General features: G+C 40.1%; 1 protein-coding gene across 4 annotated transcripts in view; it reads left to right on the top strand.

Moving 5' to 3' along the window:
- ZDHHC17 (zinc finger DHHC-type palmitoyltransferase 17) overlaps window positions 1-13,798 on the top strand; it is a 126,583-nt gene that overhangs the window by 68,065 nt on the left and 44,720 nt on the right. For all 4 annotated transcript variants that reach the window (XR_006291207.1, XM_037886158.2, XM_037886127.2 and 1 more), the window contains 2 exons: window positions 7,072-7,197; window positions 10,110-10,252. Coding sequence is in view for 3 of the 4 variants with exons in the window: in XM_037886158.2 (XP_037742086.1) it covers window positions 7,072-7,197; window positions 10,110-10,252 (269 nt within the window). In the remaining variant the exon portion in view is untranslated. The remainder of the gene's footprint in view (window positions 1-7,071; window positions 7,198-10,109; window positions 10,253-13,798) is intronic.

Raw genomic sequence — 13,798 nt, 5'->3', positions numbered from 1 at the left:
AGAATGCAACTCCCAAAGAGAGTACTGGGGTGTGAGGTGGCATTGATCTGGCCAGTACCCATATGGTATACCATCCTGGTCATACTGGAATTGTTGGGGACTGCTGTCTCTCATGTCAAGGAACAGATTTTCCCTCCCATATTTCCAGGAAAAGGAGATCCCATTCCCTGGTGGCCTCATTAGCCAGGCCACCCACATCAGAACTTGATGTGAGCCCCAAGGGTCAGCAATGACGGAGGGATCACAATAACTTCCATCTCCACACAAGATGTCATCTTCATCACTGGACAAGGTGGTGACACCAGCCACAGCCTTCAAATAAATTGTCTTCAAAGCTTTTCAAGGCTTCTTGTCCTGCATTATGAAGGCCTGAGATATTGAGACTACATTTCTACATTGGTGAGAAGTCTCACAGACTCTTTGATTTGATGAAGGGATACTGGAACCAGTCAAAGGATTACACTACTCTTGCTCTCACTTCAGAAAAATGGAGGAGGAATATTAGATGTCACCAAAGAGCTTTGAACATTTTTATGCTAATCCATACTCAGGGTCCCCGATTGTTTCAACAGCACTGGAAAAAATCGAAGTCCACAAAAGGCACACTGAAGGACAAAAATCCGAAAAGCTGGACGGACCACTCCCCCCCCCCCCTTTTTTTTTTGTACAAGGCATACTCATCAGCTTTGCTATACCTCCAGGTGGCAAATTACCAAGCCCCGTTTACTAAATACAATTTTTTCACTTGGGAGAGGGTCCTTCCCTTCCTATCTAAAATCTTGTAAGAGAACGGGGTGAGTTAAAGGAAAAAATTAAGAAGGGCCAAATGTTTGAGAGACCATCACTACATGTGGCCATGGACACATGTGACACAACCCCCGGTCAATGGGAATTGAGCATTTCAGACAGAAAGTGGACAACACACGCCACTCCCTCAAAAACTTCATGGGCAGCACTATAGTCCTTCAGAATTATATGCTACCCCTTATAGGAAGTCTTACGAATACCAGCCCCGGCAGAGGACTCCATCATACTCAGAGGGTTGTCAGCCAAAGTATCCACAAGAAAGAAGGTAATGTTCTCTAGAAAGTGCCCATCTTCCACCTTCTCTACTAACCTGGCTTCCTCTCAGAGGCAGCAAATTTGACAGGAGAATCGAGTCATTCTGGATTCAATCAGGAGCCGACATGTGTCTTTGGGAACTGCCTTGCCCCTTTCCACTGGTCTTGGGTGGTAATTACAGCTGACAAATGGGTGCCAGACATCATTGTTCACAGTTGTCCTGTCCATTTCCACACATTACCCTAAACCCACCCCTTTCCCCACCGCTCTTCAGGTTCATTCTCATGAGACACTATTACAAACAGAAATAGCCTCATTGCTTCAGCTAGGAACCATAGAAGAAATAAGAGCCATAGAAAAGATACCTGCAAAATACAAGGGATGAAGCTTCTAGAACACCTTTATTTTTTTATTTCAAAGAAGAAAGAGTGTCTTTGTCCTACCCTAGACCTGAGGAGACTGAACAAAAACATATACTGCCTCAGATTTAGTATAATAGTGCTTTTACCATCCCGTCTTTTCAGACTCAAGACTTCTCTGTGCCTCTCAGCTTACAGGATATGTACTTCCATATGCCATCTACCTGTCCCACAGTAAGTACCTAAGATTCACTCATTACAAGTAGAAGGTGCTGTCATTCATATTCTCCATGGTACCGAAGTCTTCACAAAGTGCCTTGCATAATAGCAGCCCATCTCAGAAAGAGGGGCATTCAAATCTATTCTTAACTCAAGAATTCATTGATCAAGGGGAGATCCTAGAAGGAGACGGCAGTTAGCCTGGCGTATAGGAGTTCACCAGGAGGCATAGCTGAGACAATTATGAAAAATCGTTTCTTATCCCATCAGACACACAACTTCATAGGAACCTTGGTCAATTCTAGGTCGGCGAGAGCATACGTTCCTGATGACAGATTTCTGTGGGTGCAGTTGCTGTTACTGTCACGGTCAGGTTCATTTTTATTCTGAGTATGGGTGTGTCTGTGGTTGCTCGGCCATATGTCAGTGTGCATGTACGTAATGCCACTTGCCAGGCTTCACCTGTGGCCACCCTAGCTCTGTCTGTTCATTGTTGAGACACCAGCTGAACAAGAATATTTTGGTTCCTTCTCATGTCATCACAGAACTGAGGTGGTGGAAGAAAACGCAGAATGTTCTTAGTGAGAGGATTCCATTCTCTTCCACCTCCCCAGCAAGAACTTTAATATTGATGCATCAGTCATGGTTGGGAAACCTATCTGTACCATCTACAAATTCAGGGGACCTGATCTTCAGAAGACATAGGTCTCCACATTGTAGGAGAAAGAGAGCCTGGAGCACTGGGCTTGGTGAAAGATCTGAGGCCTGAACCATAGTCAGCAAAGTTAGGCCATGAACCAAAGTCAGGCCATGTATTAAAGCAGATCCTTACAAGTTTACTGTCTGATACGTGACCTTGGCAAAGGTATTGTTAGCGTTGCTAAAATACAAGTATTCCTAAGGAGCAACAAATACTGGGTATGTGTATAAACACACACCAAAAGATTAGCCCAGGTACCTCGCGACTTGACACCAGATAAGAGGGTTTGACAGAAATGATGAATAGGGATGTTTTGCTTGGGACATCTGTAAGCAAGGTACAACGGGAGGTAACAAGTGGATGTTATGAAACATGTAAGGGGGTACATAAGTTGTTTGTCTTAGTCTGTAAATGTTGGGGTACCTTGCCTTAACGCTTTGTGTGGCCTTGGGGACAGTAGAGACTCCTGCTGCTGACTGAACTGCTCCTTACCACAGGGCACTCACGTTTTAGTGTACCTGTAACCGTGGAGCCAGGGTGCCGGGACTGTGCCTTAAGGGCAATAAACCTCGCCAAGTGCCTTTGTCACTGAACCATGCCTGGAGTTATTTCTGAATAACATCAAGGTTTGCTGAATTAGTAAGCCGCATTCTATGCTTGTGTTAGTAACACTGGAGTTCCACAAACAGAAACACTGAGCAGCTGTAACAGCTCAAAGCACTATGTCAGCAAGCAAGGAGGTGTATGCTTGTCTCCTCTCTTTCTAGGGGCCATCAGGTTCTGGACATGGTACCACTGAAATGGGTTACCCCAACGGGTATGTCTACACTGCAAATAGACACCTGTGGCTGGTCCATGGCAGCCAACTTGAGCTTGCTGGGCTTGGGTGGTGGGGCTGTTTCATTGCAGTGTGGACTTCCGTGTTTCCGCAGCAGCCTAAGTTCTGGGACCCTCCCACCTTGCAGTTGTCCTAGAGCCTGGGCTCCAGCCTGAGCCTGGAAGTCTAAATTACAATGAAACAGTTCCGCAGCCTGAGCACTGGCCAACCACGGGTTTTTCATTGCAGTGTAGGCATACCCAATGGCTCTATATCTCCTGCGAATGAGCAGCGAAGTGACAGACTTCTGGAACAAATAGTCTATTGCTAATCATGAGTGGTCCCTGTGGAGATCCATCATAAAGTATATACCCATCATTAGAGGTTTCCATAATAGATCTTTGGGCCACGCGGGACAACACTAAGTATCAGAATTTCTGCTCCAGAGGCTTTGAATTGCAAGGGAAGTGAGAAAGGGTTGCAGCTGCTTCTCCCTTGATGCCCTTGTCTGGGAGCAAAAAGAGGCACACGCTCATGCATGGTTTCGGCAGATACTGCTATTTTATAGAATCCAGTCTCACACACAAGGCACGTACACGCCTACATGAGGATCCACACTGACTACACCATCTCAAAGAACAACAGTTTCTGTAAAATAAATAACTGTTCTTTCTCTTTTACATTTGTAGGTTCCCCTTATTGAGTTTGAGGAGGCCTGGTCACAGAAATCTGGCTTTCTGTTATAGGAACGTTTTCAAAATAAAAATTTGTTTTAGAAAAGTAGGTTTAAATTAAGTTGATGCTGTCCATAATAGAAGAAAATTGGTCCACGGTCAGCCCCATCTTGTTCCCACTTTTTCTGTTGACTAATGCTTCAACTTTAGATTTTCCTGCCTTTTTAATCATAGCTAGTTATCTGTAAATCAGATTTTGATTTTTTTTCAGACCTTTTGTCAATTCTGAACTGTTGATGTGGAACAGATGGTGATCTGGACATATCCATAACCCTGCCTAGTAAAGTTCTTTCCTCAGAGAGCTTCTTGGAATTAACTGAAAATGTAGTATAGCTAAAGTATTTCTTGAATCCTCTGGATGGAAAACCCATCTTATTTCCTGATTTGTTAGAGACTGAAATGTTACGAGTGAGCTCAAGCTTTTGGAAAAGTTTGCAGTCAGCTCCAGGCACTAAAAATGTTAGTAAATGACATCACACTACCCTTTAAGCTTTTTTGAGGGAGTTGACCCAGGTCAGTTATCCAAGTAAGGCAATGGTTTTCTTTTGAACAGAAAGACTACCTCCAGGATTTTGGTTAATGATCAAGAGACAGTAGGGAGAAAAATCAGTGCTCTCTACTGAAATGGAAAAGCTTCTAGAGTGAATCTGGTCAGCTTGATATTTAGAAACATGGAGACACACATCTTGGAGATCTGATGACACTAGGCAGTATCCTGGGTTGATGATATAGCATCAATTTGCCATTTCTAATTTAATTAATATGGGGTTGTCTGTTTCAACTCTTTTTTGAACAATAAAAATAAGCAGATAAATAACTCTTCCTGGTGGTAAGATCATATTCTTTTCCTTTGAGGATTGGATTGGAAAGGAGATAGAATGACTTTCATTACTGAGAGAAAGGACTGAATCTTAGGCAGTAACCCCATATTATAATGATTCTCTCACAGTTATCCAGTATTTTTACCCATAATTTATTGAACGGACTGACGTAGTCTCATAGATGAGGCAAATATTTTGTCTATTAAAACAAATCAGTGGAAATCTTATTTGAGTACTTGTAATGTCTTCCATTTCCAAAGGAAGAATGAAAGTAATAATTATGCTATTAAATCATGAATTTCTAAAATAAGGAGAGCATTTACTGAAAGAGGAATTAACTGAATCTACCAGTGAATCTTAGAGTGAATTCTTGATGTGTTTTCTTGGTATGAGGTTTCAGTCATATCTTTTAAAGGCTTGACTATGAATGTCCCGTTAACGTGCCCTTAGATTATTGTTTTCTTCTGATCATTAAGATCACACATGATGGAACACATCAAGCTAAATAGTTATTACTTACTGGCACAGAGATAAGTGTATTGATAGACCAGAATTGATATCCCTGATGTAGGTTATAAATATTAAAATGTATTTAATAAATCAGTCATGCCTCCATATTAATAAAAGGAATACACTAAAATGGCCAGTTGATTAGAAGGATAGTCAAAGGATTTCTTTAAAGCTCCTGCAGTCTTTTTATCTAAGCAGTCACTAGGTGTCACACGGCCCTCTAGTAGAAGGATGATCAGCTGGACCCTGGGGCAACCGCAGGATTTACTTAGGAGAACAACTCCTAGAGAGGATTACTTGTCCACAGGTAATCTTTATAGTTTGGATATGTAAAATGACACCAAAAACTTAGTGTCTCTGGGTTTTCCAGAGATTAGTAATCCAAGAAACCAATAGATCTGTGACTAGACAGGGTATTCACCGTGGTTGATCCCCAAAATTTTCTGTTTCCTCAGAGGGTTGAGCTAGCTTAACCTATATTTTAATACTCTGGTTGAATAACAATGAGGATAAGGATAACTTTTGGTGTAAGTTTCTGATGGACTAGGTTGGCTCAACACTCATACATTGGAAGGAAACTCCCCAGAGAAGCCACAAAAATGCACTTCAGGGTTTCCATTATGTACTACTTAATCCCTTAATGGAGACTCAGGATGAGACTTTCAAAGGCTCAAATGGAAGTTAGGTGCCCAGCTCCCACTAGCATTCAATGGTAGTTAGGTGACTGTCCTATGTGGCTTTGAAAGGCTCCTCCTCAGTTGCTAGTACACTGTGCCCTTTCTGGGTAACTTCAGTTTCTGGTACCTGTCTCATTTTTTTTTAGGCATGGCCGAGTGATGGAGGATTCAGCTATTTTTCAAGCCTCCATGAATGCTTTGTTTAGGAGGGGAGTTAACTCCAGTAGAAGAGAGGAGGAGTCAAATGCGAAACTGGAGCTGGAGGTACCTGCAATTGGTTGTCTCTTGCCTCCGCTATAACATCTGACCCTAGTCATGAATTTTCACTTAGCTCTTTTTCTTGGAGTAGAAAACAGATGTCAATCTCTGTGGATGGAAATCCATTTAGTCCGTGCGCTCGCTCTCTCACTCTCTCTAACTCCCCTCCTGAATGCGCAATGAGAGAGAAACTAGGACAATGTCATTGCTGCCTTGGGACCCTTCAAGATAAGTGAAGAACCTGGCACAAGCCAAGCATAAGGACCTGATAATGGTAGGATAAACTGGATGCCAGCAATCCATATACTTCCTATCCTTTTCCATTTTCTTCCTAGGACCACAAAGGCTGGGGCTGACCTAGTAACATTAAATTGTGAGAAACTTTTCTCACAGAAAACATTTTGTAGTACTAGTGACTTCTAGTGATGATGTCTTCCTTGAGGTAGAGAAGTAACCGAGGAGTAATCATACACAGTGGAGAGTTTCCATGATCCAGTGGGCAACAAATGCATATTTTTTTGGTTTAGTTTCTGCTGCCTGTCAATAGTTGGGGGGGGAACACGGATAAGGAGACTGAGGACATTTAAACACAGATTTGTTTTGCCAGAGGATCCCTAAAGGCAACAGTTGTTGCCGCATTTGAGACATAGAAATTATGTCATGAGCATGGATTTAGCATTGTGCTCATCACTCACGCAGATATAAGGGAAGTGAAAAGAAAAAGACTGGAGGGAATGAACAGTCTATTTGGTGTCAAAGTAAGCATCAGAGTGAAATAATACCAGAATATTATTTAATGTCTTTTCAGTATGATGATAATTTTATGTGGGTGATTTTCTGTTTTAAAAGTAAAACTGTTCTGAGTACTTTCTATTTTTAAATTAAATTTCTCCCATTTTTGAAACTCCTGGCAGGGAGAATCACCGCTTGATTTGGCAAAACAGAGAAAAAATGTTTGGATGATCAACCACTTACAGGAGGCAAGACAGGCAAAGGGATACGACAGTCCATCATTTCTCAGAAAGCTAAAGGCTGATAAGGTGAGACGAAACCTCACATTTTTCATTATGTAAAACCATATTTTTGGCATATTCCTCCCTTTTCAAAAAAGGTGCTTCAATTCTACAGTGGCTGGCATGGCACGAGAGCTCGTGTAGATAGATATTAACAAGAACTTTTTCCCATGTTTCAGTTCTGGGATTATCTCATATCGTCGTCTTATATCCATCTTCTATATCACTGCCATAGCAGCCTTGTAGTTTTTTCCAAGGGTCAACGGCAATGTTATTGCATTGACTGAGCAGCAGGGAGAGTGCCTTCGGAGCAATGCAGTATGCTTCCTGCGGAGAGCCAAGATACTTTGACAAATCTGATTCTCAATCACCCTCAGATAATAGAAGTTTCCGGCTATTTCCTAAACTTTGCTCTCCTGTATAACTGCCGGTGAGCGTTGTATGACAAAGTGAAGCAACATGGAGGCTGACTGCGACAGTATAATGGTAGCATATGAAGCTGCCTAGTTTTCAAAGGCTTTTTATTTGATCGTAAGATAGAATCCTAATTGGAATATTTAACCTTAGCAGTGGTATTAGATTGATGGATAAGCAATTCACCTGTCAGCTTTAAAAATAAGCAGCTCAATTTAACAAAAACATACATTTTCTACAAAAATGAACTGCTTTTAAAAATTGTTTGTAGTGCACTGGCGTGGTGGGCTAATGACATTTTAATCTTTTGTTACCCAGGGAATGACAATTTAGAACCTAGGCTTATTTTCGAACTCTGTGCACAGAAAGAATATTGGACCTGAGCTGAGTGGTGTTTACTGACTTAAAATCTTACAGAGGGAGAATGGGTGGAATACATTTTAGGATCTTTGAGGAGGACTGGGAAATGAAGGTGTCTAGGAGAGAGATCTGTCAGTCTCTGTAATAAATAGCTATCTATGTAAATATATACAGGGGATTTCCATCTAGAATTAATTTTCATCTGTTAGTCAGATGGCTGTGATGCCAGATATTCTCTAAATGCGGCACATGAGGCTTGAAATTATTGTTTCTTGGTTCGAAGATAGTGTATCTTGGTAATGAAAACCTTAGCTACAGTCTTTGAGAAAATCTTTTCTCAGGCATTTTTAAGTTAACACTTGTAAATATTTAAATTGTTAGTCTTTATTCATATTGTGGTAGTGCCTAGAGGCCCCAATTAAGGATTGGTATACCAATCAGTAATTGAGTCCCCTCTGTGCTTGGCAGTATAGGCACACGACTAAAAGATGGCCCCTGTCCCAAAATGCTTACAATCTAACTATATGAGATCAAAGTTACATGAATATTAGGTAAGCAATTTTACTTTTTGTAAGCTTCATAGCATTTACTATGTAATACATAGTAATTGCATAATTCTGCTGATTGCTTGATAACTTGAATGTAGCCTGTATTCTGACCTAACTGCATATTTAAATTGTAATTGGATATTAGTTACCGCCTACACTTTGCTTATATGTCAGATCATCAAGAGTTACCATGAAAGTAGTGTTCTTGTGTGATATTTGTGCACCAAAATGAACCACTTTCATCTTTTTATTTTGTTTTTACACTTTAGTTGTTACTTTTCTCGTCATATATACTAAACTCCATGCCCTTTCATGATAAGGTGTCATTTGTATTCTGTTCTTAGAGTTATATGGCCTCTTGTAGGTAGTGTGGCTAACTCCTTTTTTGAGTTATTGAGCATGTCACCTGTGCTTCGTCACTGTCTAGTACAATGCAGAGAGTTGTTTCCACCCATCTCTATTGGGGTATCTTTATGTAATTTCAGTGTACTGGCTCTGCGCTATTGGGATAACCGAAATAAAAGGATTGCTTTAAACTGTGGCTATTGTCACAGAGACAAAAGTGAAAAAGGTGATTATGTAAACGTAGAACTTTCTCATCCCACAAACCTGCTTCCTATGTGTTAGATTAGCCTACTGACAACAATAAGTTTCTACTATTCTTCTGTCCTGTTAGGATAGCAGAGCCCCTACGGTACTGAGAGTGAGCTGGATTTTGTTCCCACTTGGGCATGATCAGTAGAATTGTTAACTGAATTCCAACTGGAGAATATTTACCTCAAGATGTATAGAGCTATACATCTCAATAGCTCCTGTGCTACACGTAAAATATATTTTAGTTGGGTAAAGGTTACTGGAGATAATGTGCTAGTCGGAAAGAACATAACTTGACTTTATATCCCAGAGTGAGTTTGCAACTATGGCATGTATAAAATCTTTTTAGTTCTAATCTTAGCACTTTTGATCTGAAGGTGATTGAGACACAAATGTGGAACATCATGGTACTATTTTTAGCCATTTTCCACTCCACTTTACTATAGTTGCTTTTACCCCTTATTTATCAATCTACTCTTAACTAGATTTCAATATGCAATGCTGCAAATGATGTTACAATCTTCCATGTTTTAAATAAATTACTTTCTTAATTTGTCTCTAACTTCCAACCTAATTGCATTATGGCTTTTATGTTTGTTTTTCTTAGTGTGTAAAACATAGTTGCCAATTTGAACAACTCAAGTATCTACAGAGGTCAACTGTGTTACTTGATTTGCTCAAAAATTATGAATTCTGAATTTGGTCTTTAACTAGTTTAATTGAATATAACGGCATTTTACACATAAAAATTGTTTGACTAATCACTGATGCTAGAAGAGAAATGAAGACATCTTTTAGTAGGAAATCTCTAGTTTCCATTTAGGAAAGAAATGGCTTGCATAGTATGAGCATGCTTAAAAGAAGAAAAATACATTTAGAAAAAGCAGCTTTTTTTCCCCCTTCCCATACTAAGGCTCTTAGACTTAAATGAGTTATGACTGTTTTAGTTAGATTGTTAAAGAACTGTAAAGAAGAAACTAAAAGAACTGTAAATTGCTTACTGAAATATTTGTTTCTGTGCAGGAATTTCGTCAGAAGGTGATGCTAGGAACACCATTCCTAGTTATTTGGCTGGTTGGGTTTATAGCAGACCTAGATGTTGATTCGTGGCTCATTAAAGGGCTAATGTATGGTGGTGTATGGGCTGTGGTACAGTTTCTTTCAAAGTAAGTATTTTATCAGGCAACTTTTTCAATCTAGTACACCCAGACAAATGTTTAATATATGCCTTGTTCATTTACTTAGTAAAAGTTGTATTAGATTTCTTTGACAGATCTATATGCATCTTTTGGATATATAGCATTCTTTGCAAGAACTTCTGTTTTATCACTGTTACATTTCAGAAAAAGGTCTGTGAGATTTGGCTCTCTAATGCTGTGTCATCTCAAAAATGTAGCCTTTGAATTAATTTTAGATGAAAGGCACTGAGCTAATAAGGCTAGGAGCAGAGAAACATTCAGTCTCCAGAGGGAGGGTACTGAATGTGTGTTAAACCATTGGAGTAAACTGAAGGGAACAGTAAAGAGGAAAGTTATTAGAGAGGGATAGGGGAAGCAAGGTAGAATTGTAAATAGGTTAATAATGAATTACTGTTCAGAATTAAAATTCTGAAACATTTTGAAAGTCATTCAGAAACTGATACAAAGTGGAATATAACATCAGGAATTATTGCTGTGGCCAGAAGAGATGACTGTCAAACAGAAAGTTGGTTAAATCTGTTGTTTTAAATCTGTCATCCAGTCATTAAAATAATTATGTTCTATGTTTTGAATAATGACTGTAAATATCAATATCCTCCATAGCTCTCCAGAGGACTTGCAAAGTATATGGACTGTTTGACCCTTAATCTACTTCTCAGTACTATACATTATATTCTTTGAGTAGCCTCTGAATATTCCCACATGTGAGCTTGGTGCTCCCTGGCACTGAGTGACGCAGTGTCCTCTGTGTCCACTTTCTTCTTCCTCTTTTGCCCCATGTGGAGGATTTCAAAGGTATAAAACTGTCCCCCAGTTCCTCCTTAACTGCCAAAAGAGGTAGTGAGTTTGGGTCCCATGCAGTGTCCTCGCTTCTTTTCTCAGTGGTTTTCTTCTGCCCTTTCAGGGCTGTTTTAGTTAAATTATCACTATGGGTTTCTTTATTTAAAAGAAGAAATGGTATCTGTTTGCACAGGTGTCGTCTAGAACTATGTGGACCACGAGGGCTGCCTCACACATCCCTACTGCTAAAAGAGATTCCTCAGGCCTGGTCAGCTAAGTCTGGCAATGTGCTAACCTAAGTGGCTCTGTGTCTGGCTTACATATTATCCAACTCCTCAGTCTTAATTGGTTGGCAGTCATTTCCAAGGTTCTTAAACCATGAACAAGGCACCGAGATCCCCAGATTCCTCCAGGTTGATCTAATTCAGTGCTGTGGTCTCAGTCCCTTAGATATGGCTCTGGCTGGATTGGCATAATTCAGTACAAAGGTTCTGGCACCGTCACAGTACCAGAGTCCACATGGAGATCTGGACTTGTCTACCTAATCTGGTTCCGAAGTCTTGGCACTGGCACCAAAATTTTGGCACCATAGACTAGAGAACAGGGAGTGGTTCAGAGCATACTGTATGTGGCACTCGGATCTCTGGATCCATCTCGGTCGACTGAGTCCAGTGTCTAGAATCCAGCATGCTGGACTCTGGTGAACTTCTCAGTGAAGTGATCCGGTACCAGTACAAGTGACATTAGTCCTCAGCAGGGCTGGCCCAAGATATTTTTCCTCTCAGGATGGTAAATGTTTTCAGTGCCCCCTGAGAAGCTCAGGAGGAGGGAAAAAAAAACCAGACGTAGTGATGAGGTGCCTCCAAAAGTTGGCATCCAGGGCAACCATGCTGCTTGCCCTCCCCGAAAATCTACCTGGTCTTTGGATCCATTTAGGTTGACTGAGTCTGGCGTTGAAGTTTCAGCACGATTGACTCTGATAAGCCACTTGCCTGAAATGGTTTGATATATGGTATAAGTGGCAACAAGTCCCTGATTTCACAAGTTTCTAGACTTTGATCCACAGACATGTTCTGTAACAATGTAACTAGGTGATACTGCTATCCAGGCTATGTCTGTGCCTCCATAAGACTGATAGCAAAGGTACTGCTTCTTATTCTACTTACACCTGACCCATTAATGTCTTGGTTCATAGAAAATGCAAAAGGTGAAAGTAGCACAAGCTTATTAGGGGATTCTCTTCTCACCTCCTTTACCTTTAGTGTGTTGTTTCCACATAGTGGACTGGCATGTTCTCCTTGTTTTTCAGTCTTTTCAAGGTTTGTGGACTCTCTAGGAGTTGTCTACACATCATGGTTCTGGAGTTGAAAGCTGGTTGCCTAGCCTGCAAGACTCTCTCCCTTTGCTCAAGACCAAAACTTTTTGCCAGAGAAAAACTATGTCCAGGCAGATTATTTAAACAGAATTTTTGTACAGCAGCACAAATGTCTTAGGTATAAATCTGGCAGTATTTGTTATACAAGGGGAGTAAGTCCCAACTAGATCTCATTATTACCAAGGACAACACCCATTATTTCCAGTTCTGCTTCAGGGTCAGCAAAGACCCAGTGACATTGGTAGACTCCCCTATCTTGGACTGGAGGTGCCAATCCCACAAGTGTGAATACACAGAGGCGACACTCTCAAAGAACAGCAGTTACTGGTAAGTAACCTCTCTTTTTAAAACAAACTTAAATAACAGTAAGGATATGATCCGTTGTTGTTTGCAGTGTTACTGTAGCCATGTTGGTCCCAGGATATTAGAGAGACAAGAGTGTGAGTTAGGTAATATCTTTTATTGGACCAACTTCTGTTGGTGAAAGAGACAAGCTTGTCTCTTAATAAAAGATATTGCCTCACCCACCTTGTCTTTGTAGTGAGAATATGAAACAAACTGAGAAGAAAAGCAAGATAATGCATGGATAACAGTTGACTGGAAGAGAAATGTAATTGTGTAAATCCAGGATGTAGTACAAGTTTCTTTCTCCCATTCTGGGTAAAGGAGAGGTAATGAAGAATAGTTTCTTAGCCATTGGAGGGTGGGTGTTAACTGCTGACAGAAATGTTTTGGTGATAAAATGGTGGTCAGACAGCAAGATAGTGGAACAGAACCTGGGATTGTTCTTACTGGATGTCTTGGTAAACAGGTGAGTGAGCTTGCGGAAGTAGGCTGGTGGATATATGAAAGAGTTAGGTTGAAAGGATATGAGAATTGGTGATTGGGTTAAAGTTAAAACCAGGTGTATACCAAGCTATTATTATTATTACATTTTTCTTTGCCTTTTTATATAATTATCAGTGGTTCTTCTATACTGTAAGAAGAAAAGTTAATGTGTTCTGTAATATTAATGCTGCCATACTATATGTTTCACAGGCACTTAAAATGATGGGAAATTGCAACTAGAATTAATTTAATCCAAATAATTATAAGGGTTTATTTTTTAGACTTACATTATTTTGTTAGTTCTCAGGTTAAATACAGATTTTATACACCTATTTTGTCTCAATACCATAGAGCAAACAACAGGTTACCAAATTACAACAGAAAACTCAGTGTAAATTTTGGGTACGGAATACCTTTAAATTTGAAGTCCTTACTTTCTATTGATTCATTATAATTGTAATGTTATTAAATTAACCTCTTTGTATTTAGCTTCCTTGTTTATTTTTTAAGGAAAGAATATTTTATTGGTT

This window comes from Chelonia mydas, chromosome 1 (assembly GCF_015237465.2).
Source record: "Chelonia mydas isolate rCheMyd1 chromosome 1, rCheMyd1.pri.v2, whole genome shotgun sequence".
NCBI lineage: Eukaryota > Metazoa > Chordata > Testudines > Cheloniidae > Chelonia > Chelonia mydas.
Note: the sequence above shows the minus strand (reverse complement) of the source record. Positions and strands in the feature narration are given on the sequence as shown.